The 25,195-nt window shown below is 39.5% G+C and overlaps 1 protein-coding gene across 2 annotated transcripts in view; it reads right to left on the bottom strand.

The window, feature by feature from the left end:
• Positions 1–25,195, bottom strand: part of zmat4a (zinc finger, matrin-type 4a) — a 187,297-nt gene that overhangs the window by 78,986 nt on the left and 83,116 nt on the right. For both annotated transcript variants that reach the window (XR_014877406.1, XM_085181642.1), the window contains exon 4: positions 5,333–5,489. Coding sequence is in view for 1 of the 2 variants with exons in the window: in XM_085181642.1 (XP_085037768.1) it covers positions 5,333–5,489 (157 nt within the window). In the remaining variant the exon portion in view is untranslated. The remainder of the gene's footprint in view (positions 1–5,332; positions 5,490–25,195) is intronic.

The following is a 25,195-nucleotide window of genomic DNA, read 5'->3' as shown; positions in this document are numbered from 1 at the left end:
TAGACATACATCTTCATTGGCTGTGTTCTTGGAGCTACCTTCCACTGCATTACAACTGCTAATTTTGTTTTATTATACTTTTTAGTTAATGTTAGATGTAAGCTATTTAAGGTTAGAAAACATCACAGTCTGAGATAAAATACACAGTTTCTCAACAAAAAGCCCTTTGCTTTACATGAACTTCTTAATACAACTGATAGATATTTCCTTAAATAAACACGGCTGTTCTCTGTTTATCACTCATCACAGTAAATGAGAGATTAGAAGATAAACTGAGCTACCTGCTGGCGAGATATAAAGGAGTGAAAACAGCCAATGATGACCAACAAGATTAGATCCAAATCAGGATTAAATTTAAACCTTTAGGATCTGAACATTTAGGCGCCATGCTATCGTGTAATGTTATCTGAAAAGTCTGTGCAGAACTTTGCTGAATGCTCTCTGCCCAGCCTCCAGTCATTCTGTGTTTGTCACTGGATCGTAGCTTTTAGTCCCATCTGTCTGCTCAACCTGTCCCCCACTAACCAGTCTTGCCAGTCTGCCCTTCAGTCACAGTGCCCTCTGGAACAGTTCAGCTAGTCTGCTCTGCCTTTGGACCTGCCTGACTTGTCTTGATAGGCTTTGTGCCTGAGGTCTTCTTCCCAGTTTTCCAGCCAGTAGCCTGTCCCAACTGTCCCCAGTTGTCTGATTTGCTTGGATTTTTGTGTCCTCATGCATTTTTAATCTTCTCCTGTTTTTTTCCCCTGGAAACGTTCCCTGGGACTTTTTTTAAATTTTATTTTCCTTTTTTGTTCAGCAACACTGTTTTTCTTCATCTGTGAGGCTTTGCTACCTCCTGTAAGTTTTCATTCAGACTTTTTGTTCTTTATTCAATCTGAGCTCTTAGTGCATTTGGGTTCACACTATTCTGTTTTAATCAGTTTTACAATAGCAGGAGGGAAATAACGTCCTCTGTAAATATACCAGACATTTCCAAACAAAACATTTATATTTTTGTAAATGGATTTTAACCAAAAGTCTAATTATTTATTTATTCCCATTCTTTTCATTTAAGTGTCTAAGAAGATGTCAGAAATAACATACTGCATACATGTTACATGTTACAACCCATCAAGCACCACACGTTAGGTAGATTTTCTATTTGGAAAGTTAAATCTACAAAGGCTGTAGACAGCAGAGTGGATGATGATGGTGAAGATCAAGACTTCTTGAGGCCTGATTTGATTAACATATTTAGAAAGTCTTGCTTCACATATTGGCTTCTTTATGGCTGAATTCAGCATTATATCAAATTACCCCAATGAAATATATATAAACAAATGTATAAGACACAAAAAGCTGACTTAACAGTTTGCCTAATAAAGAAATGAGCTTAACAAGTGAATTTTTTCAGTGCCCTTGGGCGGTGAGTCAAAAAGTTCATTTCAGATACTGTTTCTTGCACTTCAGCACCAGGGATATGTGAACAGCAGTAAGGACGAGAGACAAAACACACTTCAGTGGTATTTACTGTAAACAGACAATACAATTAGATTGACTATATATGAACATGGGGAAATGCCATGTATGGACTCTGTGATCACAATCTGCATCCCAGCATCCTGAGAGGTGAAGTTCATGCCATCTTTGCTGAATTATTGCAGAACAAAAGTAATGCACATCCTAAACACATCATATTTCCAGAAATCTGATGTTAATGCAACTTGTTATTTTTAAGTTATGCTTAAAAAGGCTTAGAACGCTGAGAAAAGTGTAATACAAATGACTTATGTGAGACAGAGTGAAAAGTTATTCTTTAGCAGTATAACTGTGAACTTGACAGGAATACTGAACTGAGAATTTACAAAAACTCTGTTTGGCATCAAGCCTTTTTTCTGTGACTGCCTCAGATCCTTAATATTTGAACCAGCTAAGCATGAGCAGCAAGAGATCAATTTAGATCCCGAGAATAAAAAAGCACAGAGACCACATGTGGAAACTAGGCTGTCAATGCACCACAGGGAAGTGCCACTATGCAGCAGCATTTGGTGATCACTACCACAGTTTCGAGAGCTTTAATATTTCGACCTCACTTAAATCATAATCTGTCCTGTTATTTTTTCAGTTCACAAACACAATACAAAGAAAACGCAACAGAGGACCTTTCCATTACTTTTAAGTGCAAATGCTGTTCTAGAACTCCTGCGGTGAAAGAAATTATTCTGTTCAGGTTTTTCAGCCAGAAGGTTAAGTCAAACATGAACTCAAAGACAAGAGGTTTCTGTGCCAATCTATGGATTCAATCCTCCCACTTTGGGAGGGGAAAAAGGCTGCAGTGCCTGAGGCAGCACTAATGCTGGATAAACTCAGGATGGTCCAACAATGTGAGGCTTCAGATAATACCACTATAAAAATGCATTGCCTTATCAGCCAGCTGAATGCATCCAACAAATTAAAAGAAATGTAGCAGTGAGAGCACAAAGTAAAACACAAAGCTCTGCAGTGCATATCAATGACCCGATCAACTGGAGCACCAACAAACCACAGGAAACAAACAAAGCTCAGTTACCCACATCCACGCTGCTCACTGTGGACTCAGGTGTTGGACTTCAAACTGATCTAAAATTATGTTTGCTGTATTTCCTCTGTAACCTTTGCTCATTATTTTCGCAACTGCTAATATGTACGTGATTTCAAGGTAAGCAGCTCTCAGCAAATTACAACGGCAGCAGGCTTTGATCACCCTGAGGTAAAGAGCAGCTGGTGATTAACTCTCAATAACACACATAAAGACTCATGCAATAAGGAAACATGCAAACACACCAACTCGTGACCTGCTGTTGGCACGTAATTAGACCCTGAATTATATCAGGTAAAATACATATTATACTGATTATCAGATATAAGTCTGACATCTTTCCATCAGCTGATACAAGATCAGACCGTGATCCAATCCCATGGTACATCCAATCATTCTCTTCCACTTATCCAATTCAGTGGGGGGGGGGGTTGGAGCCTATCTAAGCTGTCTTAGGGTAAGAGGCAGGGCGCACTCTGGACGGGTTGCCAGTCTGTCGCAGGGCAAACACATAGAGACAGACAACCATTCGCTTCACACATTCACACCTATGGGCAATTTAGAATCATCAATTTACCCAAACCTACTAACTGCATGTCTTTGGACTGTGGGACCTGGAGAGAACCCATGGAAAGAACATGCAAACTCCACACAGAAAGGCTGATCAGATGGTGGAATTGAAGGCAGGACCTTCTTGCTGCCAGGCAACAGTACAAACCACAGACCATCATGCGTACCTTTTGTACCCTTTTCAGGTGGTACTCAACTGTATCTTTGTTGCTCTTGCTGAGGTGCAGATCATCACAGGACAAATCGTGTGTGAAATGTCCACATAAAAAGTTCCATATTTTGTGATAATGTAATAATTTGAAACAAAGATTTAACAGATACATATTCAGAGCAATGACAGCAAGACTGGATAAGCAATTAAAACATTGATGTATGGATGTTGAAAGCAATTTTATTAAAATATAACACAAATCAATTTTTGGAATCTAATGTGGCTAATATGTGTGTATGTATGTATAGTATATGTAAGTAAATACCGCTCCTGATTTCCCCTTTTTGAGTTTTTTGGGAATGAGAATCAACACCTCCAAATGTGAGGCCATGGCCGTCAGCCGGAAAAGGGTGGAGTGCCCACTCCGGGTCAGGGACGAGTTCCTGCCCCAAGTGGAGGAGTTTAAGTACCTTGGGGTCATGTTCACAACTGATGGGAGAAGGGAGCGGGAGATCGACAGACGGATTAGTGCAGCGGGCGCAGTGATGCGGACGCCGTACCGGTCTGTTGTGGTGAAGAGAGAGCTGATTGTAAAAGCAAAGCTCTCAATTTACCGGTCGATCTATGTCCCTACCCTCACCTATGGTCACGAGCTGTGGGTAGTGACCGAAAAAACGAGATCGCGAATACAAGCGGCGGAAATGGGTTTCCTCTGAAGGGTGGCTGGCCTCTCCCTTAGAGATAGGGTGAGAAGTTCGGCCATTTGGGAGGGGCTCAGAGTAGAGCTGCTTCTCCTCCACATCGAAAGGAGCCAGTTGAGGTGGTTCGGGCATCTGACAAGGATGCCTCCAAGGCACCTCCTCGGTGAGGTGTTCCGGGCATGTCCCACAGGGAGGAGGCCCCGGGGCAGGCCCAGGACACGCTGGAGAGAAGCTGGAGGAGGTGGCTGGGGAGAGGGAGGTCTGGGCTTCTCTGCTTGGGCTGCTGCCCCCGCGACCCGGCCCCAGATAAGCAGAAGAAAATAGATGAATGGATGGAGTTTTTTGCATATTAGTCATATTTAAATGCTTCAGATTATCAAACAAATTTTAAGATGAGACAAAGATAACCTGAGTAAATACAAAGTACAATGATGTTTTTAATTGATGAATTCATTTATTAAGGGAAAAAGATATTCAAACTTAATAACTGGTCATAACATCCTTAGCATTTGATGATCTAAAATATTTAAGTGTGACAAATATGCAAAAAAGTAAGAAATCAGGAATCAAGTGTTCTAAACAAAGACCATTTTCTTTAATTCTGAGTTGCTTCCATGACATAACACAGTTTCATAAGTCTTATGATTTATTTGTTATGAAGTCTCTGTAGCTAAACTATTGTATACTTCAAAACTCAGCACAAAGGCAGGCAGAAAAACAACATAAAATTATATATATAATTATAATTTGTTCCTCATCTCCCTGAGTATGCTACAGGAGTAGCCCAGGGGTAGGGAACTGCAGGCCTCGAGAGCCGGTGTCCCGCAGGTTTTAGATCTCACCCTGGGTCAACACACCTGAATCAAATAATTATTTCATTACCAGGCCTCTGGAGAACTTCAAGACATGTTGAGGAGCTAATTTAGCCATTTAAATCAGCTGTGTTGGATCAAGGACACATCTAAAACCTTCAGGACACCGGCTCTCAAGGCCTGGATTTCCCTACCCCTGGTCTAGCCTATGGGCTCCCGCAGTATTACTGACCATACAGCACCTCTTTTTATTTGTGACATTTTGGATCACTGATCTAAGAGTCTGTCCTATTGCATTGCTCCAAAGCTCAGATACAGTAGGGATGGAAATATAGGGAGAACAGAAAACCCGATCTGTCACATATTTAATTTCACATATACATCTACGAGACTGCCAACACATATCTTGTTGGTAGCCTTAAGTACTATAACTTGTCTCTCCTATTCCTTAATTATTTTCTTCTCAATTATAAATCCCCTTTGAACACATGTAGCTCCTCCATCATTGATACCCATGATGAATTTTTAACAGGGGATATACCTTTGGTTGTGATGGCAGGCTGCTCTCCCAGTAGTAGTTTTAGCCTCTTTGCGTGGATTTTACCCTGGTAGTGTGACTGTGCCACAACCGCTGAGGTGAAGGACATGTTACACAGTGTGCAGCATTTATTCTTGTCCACATCGCCGTCGTCACTGCCCTAGAAAAGAAAAATGCTTGATTGAGAACCACATTTATTTATTTTTAAGAGCTTTAAAAATAGGGTTCAAACATGTAATATGCATAACAAAGGAAGAACAGCATATCATTTTAGCACTTTAACACTGAATGGCTTTACTTTGGCTGACTCAACTTAGAAGATAATTCTAACATTTCCTGTCTGAAGGATAGGATCCTGGCAGAATGCAAATAGAGTCAACTCTATCCAATACAGGACCCAAAAAGCAGAAAACTGAAGCCTGATAGATTAAGTGAAAAAAAAAAGCAAGTCTGAAGAAGAAGCAGTAAACAAAAGGTCAAAAAAAAGAAAAACAAATAACAACCAAGTCTAAGAACCTTAAAGACCAGATCAAGCAACTAGTAACAGAAGATTTCAGTTCAGTTGGGGGTCTGAGAAACTAAGAGACGGGGTGTAGGGCTGGGACATATTATACTGTTCACGGTAATACCGGTACAATGTTAGGCAACGATAAGAAAATGAAATATCGCGATAGAAGATGGGTAAAAACGCGCATGCGCAGTGCCTTTGTTTTGATACGCACATGGCCAAAAAAAGCATGGCGGCAACGGAGAATGAGAAGGGAGAAAGAGGATTGCTCAGTGAAGCGAATGAACCAGAATTAGTTTGTAAAAATGGTACCACTTCAGTGATGTGGAACTGGTTTGGTGTTTGTCCGTCAGATACACAATAAAGCACAGTTTTTTGTAGAGCATGCAAGCGTCCGTCGTTATTGCCGTATTTGTGGGACTAAGGCGCTCGTAAATCTGGGAGTAATCTGGGTCCTAAACTCCGTCCACCTCAGGTCCCAAAGTCAAACAAACACTGCAGCATCACTGAGAGTTATAATGTCTAAATTCTTTCATCTTTAATAAAACGATCAGCATTGCTGCTTTACCAGGTGTAACTATGAAGTTTAACATCCACGCACCCATGAAAACAGAATATATTACACTTAACGGAGTTAGAATATAGCAGGAAGTTAGCGGAAGTTAGCTCGCTAGTTTCGCTAGTTACCTGAACATGATATAGCATGTTCTGACTGAGAGATATCTGAAAAAATTCAAACGTACAGCTCTGCTATCCCTTCCAACATAAATGAAGACAGGAAACTAAACAGGAGTGACGTTTGTAAGGTTACTGAAGTTGGGCTAGCTGGTTTATAATGATGTGCTACGTGATCGCTAGCGACACAGCTATGTTAGCATAACATAAGCGGTGAATCTGGAGGAATCAACGCTAACACTTTTCCACTCGATAAAAGTTAACGTGAGGGTTCCTGATGGTTAGAGACAAATGCAATCGCATGGCAGGATGCTGTAAATGGACCAAACTTCAGTCAGGAGAACAACTGAGACAATCCATCCACAATAGAGATTGAAAATGTGACGTCATTCAAGGGTAAAACCGCAAAGAATTCTGGGAACTCGTGGCAAGAGGTAGTAGCGCACGCAGGCTTTCAATTGAAATCAGTTACACAGCGATAAAAAGAAACACAAAAAACTGTCAAGAAGCGGTTGTATTATTAACTGCAATAGCCGGTCGCATGACAGCCATGAAGCCGACGGGTAAAGAGGTCGTTTTTTTTTTAATCGATTACGTCGTTGAAGAGAAATTATTCGAGCCATGTTTCTGAAGTAAAAAGAGGCGACAGGTGGTCTGGATTACAGCCATTCAAAGACCAAATATAACGTCCCAGAACATCCAGCTCACAGGTTAGTCTGCTCCAAGCATTTCCACAAAGGTCAGTGTTTTGTAGTAATTAATACGTCATTTTTCTTAACATAATTGGTGATATAGGTTACAAGCAAGTCTGGCGCTGAACAGAAATTGTGGCGCTATGCTATCACTAATTGCCCAGTACGATTACAGCATACAATATTATTGTCACTGCTACATTTCTGTAATGCAAACCAGAAATTATTTCCACTACTAATTAATTACCGTTGAGCTCAAAGGTCCTATTAGTAAACGGTTAATGAATGTGTATTTATGAAGACGATTTGTGAGACTCATAAACTTATGATACGTACGATGGTCTTTCGTTCTGCACGGTGCATTTCATGGTCCTGTACCCATCCGTCGGTAAACTGTACCTGGGCTTGATGCAGTGACCTGAAGTTACTGAACTTCATGAGTGTATGCACTCACTCCAAGAACCGTATCATTATAAATATGAGCGTGGTGAAAGTTGGGCAGCACGCTAACGTATTTTGTCCACTCTGTGTGCTCGTAAGGGTCTAACCTTTTCACTCCTTTGATTTTTTCCTCGTATCTTTTCTCTGCCTTTTCATCAAGTCTGTCTTTGTACGGACCGGCATTGTTCTCCTTCGTTTTGTACATAACTTTTTTGGGGGGCAAAGAAAAAGCAAGAAGGTATTGGAACCGGAGAATGAACGTTTTGCGGTGCTGCAAATGCTTGCATTTGATGCGGTACTTGGATTGTTTTGCCACGAGTTACCGGCATGCAATGCGCGAAAGTCACGTGGTCTGTCAATCTCTATACGAGGTTAGTCAATAATATATTGCAACAACACGGGAATAGAGCAGCTGTGATAGAATACAGCATTAAAGAATCAATGGTACAGAAGTGGAAGAAGCAAGAAGTATGAGTTGAATAAAGTTTGATTTATCTGACTGGTTTGTTTCGCTTAATGTGCCTTTTAATCCCGTGCACCTTATGGTCTGAAAAATACGTATTTGACTTTTTTATTTGGCACACTGTTGTCTTTTTAACTTCAGTGGATATTATACATGGTTATGATCAGGATATGTCAGCCCATTTCTACTGGAAATGCCTTTTGGTTAAACTTTCAGCAAGGAATTTGCATTTGCACAGTAAAAATTTTTATATAGCTTTAATACACATAAAAACAGCTGCTTGTTTAAGTGAAAATACATGAATGGGGTTTTTTTGCGCTAGTAAAGTTGTGGAGTTGTATTTTGTCTCGCGTCAATTATATCGTCAGTTATATCGTTATCGCAAATTTTTGAATATGTATCGTGATAAATATTTTTGGCCATATTGCCCTGCTCTAACTGGGTGAATTCAGAAATGGCTGCAAATGTCTTCAAACTTCATCAGTTTTCAGCCATTAACAGACATGTTCAGACGCTTGGGACCCGATAGAACTGTCTTTTCTGTCAATGTATCAAACAGGCAGATTAAATGACCTGGACCTTTCAAAGTCAGTTCTGTTCAGTGTTAATTCAGACATTGGCAGGCTGAGCAAACAAAAAGCAAATTATTATTTGTAAGACAAAGGTTATACTACCATCTTACAACAAGAGAGTGAAAGCCTTTGTTGACAATGAGAGAAAATGCACATGCTCTTCAAATAAGGCCAAAGGATATAAAAAAGACAAAACAACAATAGGCAGATCAACCCGCCAGCCAGAGGAAATGATAGACAGGATCTAATAGATCTTGCATTACATCTCTGGATTCAAGGTCTGAACTCCACCCATCAACTTCCAGGAACAACAAGAAAAGCGTAGCCAACAGAGCACGTCAAGATAAGGCCAACTCAAGGCCGTCACACTCCATCTTTACAAACTGCACCAAAAACCCATTATCATCAAAAAATGTATAACCATCCCAGCAGTATTGTTCACCAAGGTTGTGCTACTTTTTTTACAGAGAAGTGAGAAGTGAGGAAGAAGAAGAAGATAGTGTTTTTGCCAGTCAGGCCAGATCACCGAAAGGCTGATATTCATACAGGAGGAAGAGGAGAGAAGAGGGTGAACTTCATGACCTCTCTCAAATGTCTGCTCCGGTGCATTGTGCACTCTACCAGACGCAATGCGTGAACAATGAGTCTGAGTGTGTGTGTGTGTCTTTTCAGTTCAACTGTCTCAGTCTGAGATGAAGCAAGATAATGAGCTCACTCACCTTCATGATAAATTTACTTCCAAGAGTTCAGTTAGGTAGAGAAGAAATTTGGATTGCGACTGGTGGTTCAGGTTTTAGTCTGGAGCATATATGGTAATATTTAAACTAAAATCTGAATTTCAGGGAATGTGAAAGGAATGTCTAATAACAGAAAATAATACAATATCAGCAACCCTCTCATTCTTCAGGGTAAATTTACTGCTAAAATTAACCACTCACAAATTTTTGAGTTTGCCACATTCAATACAATAAGTGTCTTGTTAAAAAAATACTTCAATTCCCATAGTTTTCTGGTGAAAGATACAGAGAGACCATTATATTCAGCCAGCCGTTGGTGTCCAAAATGCAAATAAAGAGCATGATGCTTCGCAAATGCAAGGTAGTGTAAAACTGCTGACAGCACACAGCTAACCTCGCTCATGGAGACATATTAAAGTATACAGTACGAAACTGCACACATCCATTTTTCCATTTTCTTCCATTTATTCAATTTAGCATCCCAGGAAGTGTTGGTGTCTATCCTAGATGTCACAGGATGAGAATAGTTTGAAATTATTATACATTTTCTAAATTATATCTTGAATCCATCTCACGTACAAAAACAAAATGTGTAGTCTTTCTTGGAAAGTATAAGGCCTCAATCCCTATTAATGCTATCAAACAATGAGTGCGCTGCTACCAGTTCTGAAGGATTGCTGGAGGTTGTGGTTAGCTGCTTTGAAATCCAGTGCTAAAGCTCTTAGCCTTATTAGTGGTTTATATGGGTAATCAAATGCCAAACTTTTAGGGGGTGTCCAAATTCATGGGCCGCATCCTCCTGAGGCCGCATTTGTAGACCGATTACATCACAGCAACGCGACGAAGGCTGTCCAAATTCGTAGACTCCTCTGAATGCAGCCAACAAATGCGTCCTCTATTTCCCCGAATTTGAAGGATGGGTCGGGTGTATCCTTCGTGGCCCACCATATCCCAGAATTCATAGCGCAGCCCAGCCAATTCCAGTTATCAACAATGGCGGCCGCTAATAAGTTTTAATATTACTCTTATTACTCTTTCTTCGTCACAAAATAAACTTTTAACATATTTTCAGATGAGAATGTAGCTGTGTAAACAAATATCTGCTTGGTTTATTAAGACATCGCATATTTGCAAAAGCGCTCAAACGCTTTCGGAGACATCTGTTACCCACCGATAGCTAACTAGGAGCTAGAGGGTCACTAGAGCCAGTGAGAACGGCACACTCCCGGCACATCATTTTCAGATCACCAAGGTCTTTCGCTACTCTGGTTAAACGTGATATATAAGTCACTTAGATAATCTAAAAATGTTATTTTTTGGCTTTTTCAGTGTTTTATTTCTTCATGAGTAAATCGGTTTGGCTGAGATTAAAGTTATTAGATTAGATAAAATAAAACTTTATTAAGTGTGAGATGGTCGAGAATTTACACCAGTGTCGTGTTATATTTTAGATAGCAAGGAGCAGACGGCCGAGTTTATTAAACTCCACCGAGTCAGCAGTGACACAAACCTGAAGGCTAGACTGTCCAATTTCACAGCCGTTTACTTCCGGCCTACCCGAACTTCTGAAGACCCGGCCCACGTAGACCGTGAAGTACGGGTCCTCAGGAGGATGGAGCCTATGAATTTGGACACGGCTTTAGGACAAGCAAGGTAGATTTAGTCAAATTTACATTACTGCCATCTTGTGGCCACCCTCAGCTATTGTTACTGACAGCTCCACTTGTCGTATACTCATAGTATTCTGCCCCTCGGTTGTTGCTTTGTTGGGTTTCATTGGCTGGCGCATTTCTCAGGTTTCCCAATAGTGGGCAGTATTACCCCTTCAGTTTGTGGCTTCTTCTTTGGTTGTTTGGTGTGCGCTACACTGCCCCCTTTGGTGATGGGTTGTAAGCAGCAGGCAAAGTTCACGCAGGCAGTGTGAGAAAATGCATGGAGCAGTAAACAAGCTGTAAAACTTTAAGCCCAGTGTACATCGTTGGAGAGTTTGTTGAGCCATAATCTGTAAGTAAGCAATGTCTAGCTTCATTTTCTGTAATATTTGTTACTTTCATGTTACTTAAAAGGTTATTTGAACGTATACGGAAAGATGTTTATGGTGAATGTAAAGCATAAGGAAAGCTATGTTGCTAACTTCTGTTTTGTTTACAAAATATGTTGATACGGATGCTTACGTATTATTTTACTGTATGTTCACAGTCTTACAAATTAAAAGAGGAAAAAACGGTCTTCAGTTAAAGACACAAAGACAAAGCGATGTGTCCTGTCGTTCCTAGAACCATCTCTTCTTATGTTAAGCTCACTACATAGGGTGAATAGCCATACATTCACCTGAGGGCAGCAGACATAGGAAACTGTGGCTGTCTTCATTTTACAGGCGCGTCCATCTCCTGTTAAGAAGGACTTGAGCTGGGCAAGCTCAGAAGCCAGAAGCTTTTTTTCTGGTGGTTTGTGCATGCACATTGTGGATAATAGTCTCATCTTTCACGGGATGGGAAAGTGATGGGAGACCAGTGTGAAAGGCAAGCTACCCATTGGCTCTGCTTTGACTTCTCCAAGACTAGTCATGATCTGCGCTTTGTCTGAAAAACAGCTAGCATTAGCAAGTGGACAAGCTCTTATTCAATAGAATAGAATAGCGATGTAACAGAACCACGACAGACCCGATGACATGATGAACCACGACAGACCCAATGATATGTTCATGCTTTTCAGCATCATTTTTGAACTCTCATGATTCCTGTTCACAATCATGTGGCTGCGGCTTTCCAGACGCCAGCCGAACACAAGCAACAACAACCATGACGACAGTCAGAGCACAGACTTTAAGCCGGCAAGGCGTGATTGCGGATGCTGCTCAGGTGCATCCGCCTCCCCTGCAGCAGCACCACAGACCATGTCCCACAATAAGCCACTTTTTTTGTTTTATTGCATTTGCTTGTCACCATACTGTGCAATATGAAAAAATAATTAAATAAATCTAAATCTAAAGGTATCAAATATAAAACATCTAGGTTATATACATGTTAGGATATAAGAAAAACTGTTTAGAAACATATTTAGTAAGGTAAACAGGATCTTAAGAAAATAAATATACTGCAGAGCACTATAGCTGCAGAAGACCAGTGTATATTCACCATTTCAGACACAGAATTGCACTGGCCGAGGACTGTGTTTCTGAGCTCACAGCTGTGAATAAGCTCCACAGTTGTGCACACATCTCTGCATGTCTTTTTTTAAAAGTCCCCACATGCCATTTGGCTAATACCAATATATCATTAATATGGCACATTAGTGACATAGGACAAATTTGCTGTTCTTGACACGCAAGCAGTTAATTTTTCATTCTCAATTCAGCAAATTTTTTGCATACAAAGGTCAATACAGCAGAGGGTCAAAGTTCAGACGAACACATCACAGGGATTCATGCAAAATATCACATCATGTGCAAAAGCTGTTTTGGCTCATTGACAATATCCAACCCAGTATTACGGGAAAATGCATAATAAACACACCAGTCCACAGTGTACATTTCACACGTTGCCTCTCTAAAGCATGGAACAGAACAAAGCAGTAACAGCAGAGGAAGATATTTTATTTCAAGAAAATGTGAAGCATTTAAATAGACATTATTAACATTTTACATGTAAATAAAAATAATGTCTAGCTTAATCATTTCTGGCAATTACCAACTACCAACTTGTTCTCTTGCAGTAGTATAATTGTGTGTGCATTTCACGCTTTGGAGAGGCAGTGTGAAATGAACATGGTGGAGCGACATGTCTGTTACACTCTTTGCTGTGATATCGGGTTGTAATATCGACTACTGAATTAAAAGACTCTATACAATTGAATCTGAATGTCTTTGGCGATGCCATAACAATGAAAAACAGATTTTGTGTTTACTGTTACTTCTGTATTTAGTTAAAGAGCTCTGCAAAACTGAAAAAAATGGCAGATGCACTTAGATATTCAAGTAAAATAAAATCAATGCCTTACCTCATTTGATATGTTAGAGTGGTCTATTCTGCTATTGGCATACTTTTTTATTTTCTTTTAAAAAATAATTTGGATAATAGGCAACCTCAATTCCCAATGCAAAGTTATAATATAAGGCATGTACACAAACTTTGTACTCATTAAGAATGTTGGATATGAGTCAGGATACAACAGATGCCATTTGTTCTGTCTTTGCTTTAGAGCCGTTAAACAGTATTTCCTTGTTACTCTCAAAGGAACCAGTAGGTTATTTCAGCAGTATTCAATTACCTTCAGCACCACTCAATCAATTTCAATCAGCCAGCCGAAGGACTCTTGTATTCACTGCATTAGCCGGTTGTATACAGAGAAATGTCTTTTCTGTCTAGACGAAGGCACGGTGCATAAATGGAATGGGCTGTAATCATTAACAGACATAGGCAGAAAAAGTTTTTTACATTTGTCAATAACTGCACCTTTCACTTCAACTATTCAACAGTATTTGAATACATTATTGAATTTAGTTTTTGAAAAAATAAATAAACGTAAGGTAAAAACTGTATGTTCAGACGAGGCTTTCTACGCAAATACTGTATGTACACTGGATTGTGTATTTAATTTCACAACTCTTTATTCTTTTCATGGGAAGAATTCTAACTTTAACTTTGTGTACTCAAACGTTTCCAATTAAAAGTTTTAATGAGTTGCTAGGTTCATTCAGAAATTTAAATATAAGCATGACAAGGACAGGTAAAGAGTGACTGAACCAACTCAAAATCAGAAAACTGAAGATTATTTTTCAGCCTGTTATCAAGCTACTCTTTATTTTGTCTTTGCTTGTTAAAACTCCTGAAAGTACATTTTCGTCACATTTGAAGTGGACAATGTGAGATGTTTAGTTAAATATTTAAAAATGCTGCTGGGTCATTCCATGAAAATTTGGTGAGTTCATCTGACCTCGTCAAACCTTCCTGATTTTATTTATACAACTTTAGTACATTTAAGGTTGTGTAAAATTTTACTGTCATACTATGATTTCTGAGTTTATGGCCCCTCAATTGCACAGAGTTGGGTTGAAATCTGTCACTATTTATTGTGTGTATTTTATTTATTTCTTCTTAATAGCAATTTTGCCCCAATTTAAATTCTAAATTCAATAGCTAGCCACATGCCATGTTCAGGGCCGAAAATGCAATCTGAAAATCTGTAGCGAAGTCAGTTTTCCTATCCAGTCAGAGTATTATAGTCTAGAGCCAAAATCTTTTTTTAATTGACTGAAATAAAGTTTCTAATATTATTTTATTATTACCTTAATATAGCACAAGGTTTAGTTTACCTGTTCTTCTAGGAGCTACTTTTACATTCTTACTCTGAGTACATTTCACAGCTGTTTTTTTTTTTCACTTTTACTTGAGCAAAGAAGTTTAATAAACTTTCCCTGCAGTATTTTTTAACAGTAGTATACATACTACTTCAGTACAGAACATCTGTGTGATTGCCACCCCTGCCCGAATGCTCCAAACAAAAACAAAATATTTTATTCACAATAGAACACAGAAAACATATCCAGTGTTTACACTGACAAAATGTAAACTTTTTACAAAAATATTAACTAATTGGATTTGATGGCAGCAGAATGCCTCAAAAACATTGGGACAGGGCCGTGTTTACAACTGTGCAGCATCCTCTGTTCTTTTAATAGTACATAAATATTTGGGAACTGATGAGGCCAGCTGCTCAACTTTTCAGAAATGAATGTCATCCCATTCTTGTTATAAGACATCACAGGGCTGATAACCATTCACATTGGCAGTACATTAGAACTACCAATTAGCTAAACCAACAACTTGATTGTTTTGGGGAGGAACATGGAAACGCCACACAGAAAGCTAATCACTGTGCTGCCCAAAATTCAAGCACAGTGTTTACCAGATTAGTAATCTCTGCTCATCTTTACTTCTGAGAAACTTTATAAGATGCTCTTTTTACACTGACCCACCACCAGCCTAATTAGATGTGGGCTGCTTTCTTCATAGCACCACTTAATATCCAGCATTTTGTTGCCCCATTCCAACTTTTGCTCTGCTGTCACCAAATTCAAAATTATATCTTTTTTTCATGATTTGATTTGTTTTCTGTTTTGTTTTCTGTTGGACATCGCCTTCAAGTCTAATAGTCAACAATCTTTCATTGACATTTACAACTGCTCTTTCATAAAATTCGGACTTGGACTCACATGTTTGCAAATTGTAAGCATTGTAAAGTCACTGCTCTGGTCTACTTCACAAAGTGAAACAGCCAAGCCACTGACCAACCGAAATCCCACAAAGTACACACTGAGCATAAATTACAGATATATAATGTTCTTTCATGCTGGGGCTATGAAAATGCACAGCTACAAAGCTCCACTGTCTGAGTTACTCACCAAGCATGACATATGACTCATAATTATACTCCAGTGTTCCAAAATGTTTGATCAGTTTGGAAGCATTTGCATACAATCTGTTGAGTCTGCAACATTACATTAACATACATGTGATATTTTGAATTTGACATTCTTTATCAGAAAAAAAACATCCACTGTTTTCCACACCATTAGATACCCAGAAATATCAATTGAAGGTCATAACTTTTCAACAACACTCACCACCCACATTAACATTAAGCTTGTGCCAACATGACTGTACAAACTGATTCACACAACACTCACATTAATAAGGCTAGTAATGAAGCTAATTAATTGCTTAATGATGAAAACAGATTTGCAACAGCAGCTTCTGCACAGACTGTTAAAATCACCTCATGCCCTCATTTTAAAAGAGTTGAGTTCCACATCATCGTGCCCTGTTTGTTTTTTTTGTTTTTTTTATGATGAAAGAGAGGTGTGTGGCTCAGACACAAAAGCTTCTCCTGAGAGGAAACTAATGTCATTGAGTGGGAGATTCTGAATTGCAGTAGACAAACATACAGCGATCTAAATAAGCTGAGGGCAGAACGTTAAAACAGCTCAGGAGAAGAAGGTGCCACCGGTTAAAATGGGGTTGTGATTGTGCCAAATTTGAAATGGCTGATGCATTAAACACAAACGGATGTGCTGAATAGGGTAGGAAGAATAACAAGAAAGCACGCCTTATACCTAAACGGATCTTTGATGTTAAAGATGTAAGTTTGTCTTCTACTGGGTATAGGCACTTAAGAAATGTGATACGCTGATTATGCAAAAAAAAAGGAAAAATGATGGTGTAAAAAGCACTGAAAAAAAGTTTTTTTATGACCCTCAAATCAGGAAAAGCAGAATCCAGTGCATCTGTCAAGTTAAGCCAATCACATGCACAATCCCATTTATGCTGAGCCACCTAAAGACATATCACCCCCATACTCTTATCCAACAATTACACAACATTGTTTTAAATAGAGGTTACAGAAAGGGCAACTATCGAAGACTTGTGACCCTTGGAGTCTTATTGTTAAAGACTAATATCAATTCCAGACTGCATGACTGAAAGCTGTACTAATCTATGCTCGTACACATTCACAAGTGATCAAGCAAAGATATCTAAGTGGAAGTGAGTACAGAGTGTAAAAATATAATTGAAAGCACATTTTGAATTTAATAAATCATGCTCTTTGTTTTTTTTTTAAACTCTCTTAAATGCTTTGATCGAACACCCCACCTTCTTAACAGTGGGATGGTCTTTTAATGTATCTGACAAATTGCAAATAAAGCCACTGAGTAAACACCTGAATCTGTATTTCCCTTGAACTCTATATAGAGTTTTAGCTTCCTATATCTTCTAATTTTGGTTTCAGAGCTCAATAATCCCACTGTCATCGATACTATTCTCTGTACACTGCTATTTTTAGAGGAAAACCTACTGTATGCCACTTACACACTACCTCACTAACAGTGGCTCACTGAGTCATGAGACTGTTTTACTCTCTAAATTTACAGGGCGATAGAGGAAAGTCCAGTCAAAATATGCCTGGCTGAAAGAAAGCAATTGCAGCTTTTTAGAGAACTGCTCGGCCAAATCATATCCTATGAAACACTGCACCTGGTGGAGAATAAACACTGCCACAAATAGTTTGTGGCCTCGGCATACTCAAAGTGCCACTTTGTCTTTATAAGGACAAGTCGTGATGTCATAATGTTGCTGCACAAAGCATAGCGTACAGCCAGTTGTGGGGAGGTGTAGAATCATTTGGAAAAGGAATGTTGTATCTACTGCAGGTGCATACAATCTAAGCAAAGCTGACTTTATTGTCATTAATGTCACAGCCACAAATGATGTCACAACTGCATCAGAAATTGAAGTGCATGGTCGAACAGACTAAGAAAAGACTTACCAACAGTGAATTGTGTTGCTTTTTAGGCACGATACATAAGTGAACAAAGTAGAAACTTTGTATAGAAGTTTTACATTTTAAAATTAATCTGTAAATACATACAATTTTTGAAAGGGATCTGAAACATCAGAAATTATGTTAAAAAAGTCTAAACTGGGCTGCATTTCTGATTTGACATGTAGTCATTGGGACAATTAGATTTCTAAACCAGGTCTAAGGTATTGTTACTGTAGGTAAACCTCTACAATATGAGACAGAACCACAGCAACCATTCCCTGTCTGCAAGCATTTAGAGAGAGTGGGGAGGACGAACTCCCTACTGCCAGCAGCTGGGGGGTGAGGAGAAAGAGAAGAGAGAAAAAATGAGCACACAAGACACAAAAAATAAATAAACAGGAAAAAAACAGATTTCAGGAGAGAGCAGACAGAAGTTACTGACATGCTGTAATGGCACATAAAAACATCAAGAGAGAAATAAGAGAGTGGAGAAGAAATTCTCAATACATCATCAGAAGTTCCTCGTAAATATCCCCATGTTGGAGTTCTTGCTGTCGCCGTGTGTCCGCAGACTTTCCACTGGCTGTTTGTTCTGCATAAATCACTGCTCTCATTTGTGTGTCTGTATGTGTAAAAACCACAAAGTCTACATGCTCACAATATTCGACCTTTTTTCAATGAATGAGTCAATGCGACTGCTTTTGATGTTCCTCTTGTAATGGTCTGTTATTCATAAGGTCATGTGTTCACCTGTCAGTACTGAATGTCAGCTGTATTTGTTTACTTTTTATATTATACGTGTTTTATGTGTTGTCATTTCTGTTGCCTCCTTGGCCAGAGTTGCGTTTTTTTTCTCAATGAGACCTTCAACTAGATAAATGAAGAATATATTAAAAAGGCCAATCTCAGACCTTCTGGTCAGGTAGGACCTGCTTTTCTATCGATTTTTTTGAATGTGTCAGTGGCTTCATACCTAACCTCTGAGTACATGAACATAGGCTTCTGTTTTTACTGAAATACTATTTGTGGCGAGCTCTACTGTAGCACGGATCACAACTGCGCGTGTGTGAGAGGATAAGACAAAAACACAGCTCTTCCTCCCACAGTGTGTGATAACACAGAAACACTGCTGCACTCTGAGTCATTCTGACACACACACACACACACATGCACACAGCCCCTCCTTCCGCCCTTGGTGTTGTCCTTCACTAACTCAGCACACACATGTACATTGGCACACACACACACACAGAACCTTCCCTCAGCTACCAAGGTAGCAGCAGCAGAGCCACTACTGCACTTAATACACAGTATTTTATAGACACAATGAGCAAATATATTCAAGAAGAAGCAAAAATGCACCACCAGATGAGATGCCTCTTCCAAACAGGAAAGATCCATAATTTCATGGTTAATTAAAACTGGATAAACGAGGAGCTAATTGCAGGGAAATGTAATTAATGAAGCAGTAGGTAGGTGTATGTTGCAGGCTCCCAATCACAGTGGAGACCTGGCTGAGAAACTGTTGTTTCAGGTATGAAGTAGTAATGGTGATGTGAAATAAACTTGGGGAATGTGGATAAGGTCAGCGACATAGTTTAAAATATCTCCTTTTTTGTATTTCTTTTCTTAAAAAATAAAATAAAATTAGCCACCTGAAACCTGACGAATGCCATATTTCAGCAGCCATGTAGAGTGAAAATCTTTCTGCGTGTGTGTGTTTAAAATCTTAACTCAACAGTGAGAAATAATTGGGAGTTCTGCATTGGCAGAATAGAGGGGTGTGCTGCACTCCTCTGAATATGTAACTGATGGGGCCAGGAGGAGAGATAGAGGGAGGAAGGGATGGGGCTGCCTCATTCCTATTCATGTAAGGCATAATAAAATAATCTTTTTGATTTGCAAGCAGTAAATCCTCTCTCCGCTGTCAGTGCTGTGCAGCACATTTTCATCTTGGTTTAGGAGAAGCGCTGCCCCTGTCTTGTCTTGGAGCACTGGACTTGTGTTGTTTACTACTGTCGCTATATCACAAATGCCAAGGCTGCAACACGCTCAGCCTCACAGAGACTCCGTCTAAGATGCATGGAGTCAACAAGCTGCACCGATCCTTGAGGCGATAGCCTTGAGCTCTGGGAAACCTGGACTGGATTGGCGTGATTCTGGTGCGGATAAACACCGTATAATGCCTGAGCTAAATCTGGAGGTCAGGGAACACTCACTGTTCATGTGCATCTCCCCTAAGGCGCGCACAGAAGAAATAGGGCAGCCAAGTACAAGGGTATCCCAGCTAAAAAAAAAAAAAAAAAGGATTAAAAAAAGGAATTGCTCCCAACATAGCTGTGGACAATGAAGTCTATTGCTGCCAAGCGGAGCATACAGGGGAGCACTAAGCTGGGCTGACACAGTAGTCTCTGCTGCACATGATAAAATGACCTTCACATTAAACGGCAGGCAGGGCCAGCAGGAGCTGAGAATAAACCCTGACTGGTCTTCACTGGACGATGCATCACGAGGCAGCAACGAGAATTAGAGTTTTGGGGCCTCACTTTTTACTGCAAGAGCATATTGTGTACTACGGCACGAAGCAGTTATTCTTACTCACTGGAGGGTTTTTTTTTGTGTGAACAAGATCAACATCTCTAAATATAGAATTGAATTTGTGAGCATCATTTGCACTGATAATTATCACAAACGAGGCTGCGGCTGGGTCTTAAATTAACCAGTCTATTCTGCATATAGTATTTCTTAATTTAGTTATGCAAAATTATGATTAATGATTAAAAGTGCCTTCAAAAATGTCCCCGATCCACTAACAGTACATGAGAAGATGACATGAAAAAAGTCTGGCTCGCTCTCTATAAATTTTACTCACACATTATGATTTTGCAAAGCCTCGGGATCTTACTAGGTCACTGTTTGCTAAACTACAACTAGATTCCTTTTGAGGTTATTTCCCTTCCAGTGGAGAACAGCAGAACAGAAACAACAGGATCATTTGGCCACTGCTTTGTTTGTGTGTGCAATGGTGTGTTAGAAACAAAACTGCCAAAAAGAAAAAGAAAAGACAGCTCCTTTAGAACGTGTACCTATTGGTTTTGACAATAACCTCGTATTTGAACCTCCCATGAAAAAACATGCTATAAAATGAAACATGTTTGATTTGGTCGAAATCAGAAACAAACTGGCTCCCAAGCTGTGTTTTTTTAAAAATAAATTTATGAGAAACACATGCAGGATGGCATTTTTATACACGATCCCTTACAAAAACAGGCTTATACATAAACTTAAACGTAAACAACTTGACGATACGAATATTAAAAAACACGAATAAGTGCCAGTCCCTGTGTAGCAGCTGTTATGTTGCTATTTTGTCACAGGTTGAAGACCGAAAGCCGCAGCAGGAGTCAAGATCTGCAGTTAGTGTATCTGAGAGTAACAAAGTTAACACACCTACACACACTCACACACACACAGGAGGATTCAGTCCAGATATATTGCTAGTTCACATACAATTAAAATAAACACACAAATAATCAATGAGTAAACAAAATATGGTTAGTAGGGTTTTTCAAAAAAAACCAAAAATTGATACATGTTATTAATCAATCCTCAAATTACTACTGAATTATGACACTCCAACAACATCGATCCCAACTCTGCCATCTTTTCTCCTCCAGCTGACTCTATTAAGAAGTTATCATAAATCATAAAACCTAGCCGTGCACATTTTAACATTAGCCATTTTACACATTAGTCACCTGTTATCATCAATGTATCATTAATGGCAAGGGGACTGTAGCTAGAGAACAGAGTAATAATTGAGCTGTGACATTACAGACCAATAAAGAACTGGGAGGGTTTCTGGTTGGGCCGAACCGCGTGGCTGAACTGAGCAGAGAGCCCCGAGTGTGGAGACCCAATCTGAGCAAATATAGACTGACATCCAGACCAGAGCAGCCGAATCAGACGAGCAGAACTGAGGAGGTAAAGAGCTGGAGAGTAAGGTGGAGCAGTGTGAACGCTGGATGAGAGCGAGACGGCAGGCAGATGTGGAAAGGATGATAAACTTTAACTTTTCAACTTGTATGATAATTTATTAAAATCTGCTTCTCATTTAGTTTGTGATTTTGTGAGTTTAAGTATGATTATTATTCAAAGTTCTTTTGTAACTTTTCAATAATGCTATATTTTCTACATTAATTCAATCACATAAAATGTGAATTATATATAACTTAAATTCTAGTGAACTAGTGAATATTGCCGCAAGAAACTTTTCCCCCTTCTGCTGATTTCAGAAAACACCCCCACCACCACACACACTCGCACACACACACACACACACACACACACACACACACACACTAGTATAGGGTGCAAGATCGTCTCAATTCATACAGCAGGTCAGAAAAATATGCAAGAGAAGGAAAGTCTATGACATTAGTGAGTCAACTTAGTACTTTTTTTTAACCAACTAAAACACATCAGCATTGATCTATTACATCAACCGTGAATTACCCAGGAATAAGACAGCATCATGACACATCATGACCAACACCAGAGCAGCTACACTTAAATCAGAACTATGCAGACAGTAAAAAACATCAGCAAAAAAAACAACCAACACTGAATTATCTCCACGTTTTACAGCAGGTTTGTGTGTTGCCTTTCTCTCAACTGTCATTGGTATAATATGGACATATGGACTCACGACCAATTTCGTTCCTTCAAAGGTCAGCACTGGAAGAGTAGTTTAATGTTGGTCAATAGCACAAACTCAGGTATTAAAGTCTGTTAAACTCAAAGTGAAAACATTATTAAACTATCACATAATTCAGTCAAATAATTAGATTTTATAGCAAAGCAAGTGTTGCTTGCAGTTTCCTAACTAATCTATACACCTTTTTTATACAGGTTAGTCCCATTGAGACTCAATGTCTCATTTATAAGAGATCCAGATGTACTGTACTGGATGCAGATTTAACTGCATTCAAAAGGGAAAACTGTTAGGACATGACGAATGCATCACAGCATATCAGAAAAGAGCAGCAGCTTTTCAATTCACAGTCTCCACATTCTAGTTAAACAGAAAGAAGCCTCAGTCTTGAATCCTGTAGCTTTTTGTCAAGAAAAAAATGAGCAACTCCAGCCACGAAAATAACTGATCTGGTAAGGGACTGAGGGAAGAGCTGCAACTGCAGCTCAACTCGTGGAATGCAAATTTCCAGTCTCATATTAGGCACGGAAGTTAACATTATGGATCATCACTTTACATCCCAATTCAGACAAGGTTTTGTATGACACACACAAAAAAAAAAACAACTCTAGAGATTTAATATAAAAATCTGAATGGTCTTCCATAAAGCTTATTGATTGACACGTTTGACAAGCTCCATCATCTGCAGCCTTCACCGTCTCTTCACAAGGTTAAATGATTCGCTCCTTATCCTTGCCCAAGCTTTTCACAGTGTAATGAAATTGTGAACAGCAGGTTCACACTGTGAATGACCCAGCCGAGGGACTTGGAGGATATTCTGATTAGTTACACAAGCTCAGCTGTGATGATTGCATGGCTAATGCTTTAAATGAAGTGTATGAATCTGACTTATTTACCCAGAAAGCGTCCACTGTTAAGTCTGTCATATCACTGATGAGGTCCAGACAAATTCTAAACAGATTAAGCAGGTTTTAATTGTAATCCGGTCGTTAAATCTGACGTCACTAGCCGTGTCTGGGCCTAAACTCCACTGCAGGTCCATATATCAAACGATCACTATGGCATTACTGAGAGTTGAAAAACTGTCTAAAGCCTTTCCTCTTTAATAAAATGATCAGCGTTCTGCTCTACCAGGTGTAACCATTGAGTTTAACATCCAGGCATCCATGAAAACGGATGACATTGACATTTAACGGAGTTAGAAGTTAGCAGGAAGTTAGCTCGCTAGCTTCTGTCTAAATACAATATAGCATGTCCTGACTGCGAGGTTTTGGAAACAAATTAAAACGTACAGCTCTGTTATCACTTCCAACATAAATGAAGACAGAAAACTAAACAGCAGTGACGTTTGTAGGGTTACTGAAGTTTGGCTAGCTGGTATATAATGATGTGCTACGTGACCGCTAGCGACACAGCTATGTTAGCATAATATAAACAAGCTAACTTTTTTTCCACTCGATAAAAGTTAACGTGAGTGTTCTCGGTGGTCAGGAACAAATGTAATCGCATGACAGGCTGCTGTAAAAGGACCAAACTTCAGCCAGGAGAACAACTGAGATAATCCATCCACAATACGAGGTTAGTCATTCATATACTGCTGCATGGGCTGGGCTGTAGTTACATCCTAAGGTTTTAAAAACTGAGCTTAAATAAATGATTAGCGGTAATAAAAGCCGAGGGAGGTCAACAGTGATCACTGACTGTTTTAGGAGCTTTTTGAGATTAAATAGAAGAAAATACAAAACATTAAACATGTTAACAACACAAAAGCCATATTAAACGCAGACTACTTTAGGTCTGGAAGTAGGATTCGTCACGTCATCACTTAACGACCGGATAAGCCTGATCTGCACGCTGCTGTATCCACCATCACACAGACTTTGTGCGTTCTCACACATACCTCTTTCCAGGAAGTCTTAGAAAAGTTCAGGCTTCACCGCATGTGTGAAAACTGTGTAAATCTGTTTCTGCTATCTCTGTTCTCTTTAACGTTCTTTGGAATCCTTCAGCAGAACTCCTCACAGGCCACCGAAGTAGCTTGTCGTGCTCAAAGGCCAGTAAAGTCAAAACACTTTAAAAAGTTTTCCTTTTGCTGTACGCACAATTGTGCAGCTCACCAAGAGCGGCCAATAAGTGTTGGAATTTGGAACAGTACTTTCAGGAGACTTTACTGTTCCACAACTTCTGTGGCCAATTATCCGAACTGGTTGAACCGTCTCCAGTCTTAAACCTACTTTTCAGGTATTCTTCCCTTCCTTCTTTCTTAGAAAAGAGCTTTGCACAGGGGTCTGGTGCAGAGATGTTATGCGGTTCTAGTCAACACTGTCAGCTCTCTTACACCTTCCTGTGGAACAGAAACGCTTTCTCCCTCTCTTTCCCTTTTTTTTTTTACAACCATTGTTTTCCTTCTTTTTGGAGGTTCAGATAGTTCACTGCTCTCACCTCTTGGTTCTAGCCTTCATTCTGCTGGGCTCTGCTTTCTGCACGGTGAGGGGTTTTTGCTAAATCCCTCCCCGTCACTGGGCATAATGGACCACCTCCCTTACAGAGCAGAAATTCACACTCACACTAAGGATGTTTAAAATGTGGAAGCAGTTTAGGGAGAGAAATGGAGGAGTCTAGCCTCAGTTCCACACTGAGGGGAGCTGCAAATACATTTAGGCAGGTGAAAAGGCATCATCCTCTCCTCATTTCATTCTTCAAACAGCAGAAGATTGACATATCACTTTTCAGGGAAAGGCT

This window comes from Neolamprologus multifasciatus, chromosome 12, assembly GCF_963576455.1.
Source record: "Neolamprologus multifasciatus chromosome 12, fNeoMul1.2, whole genome shotgun sequence".
Classification (NCBI taxonomy): Eukaryota; Metazoa; Chordata; class Actinopteri; order Cichliformes; family Cichlidae; genus Neolamprologus; species Neolamprologus multifasciatus.
This window is presented reverse-complemented; position numbering and strand designations above follow the sequence as displayed.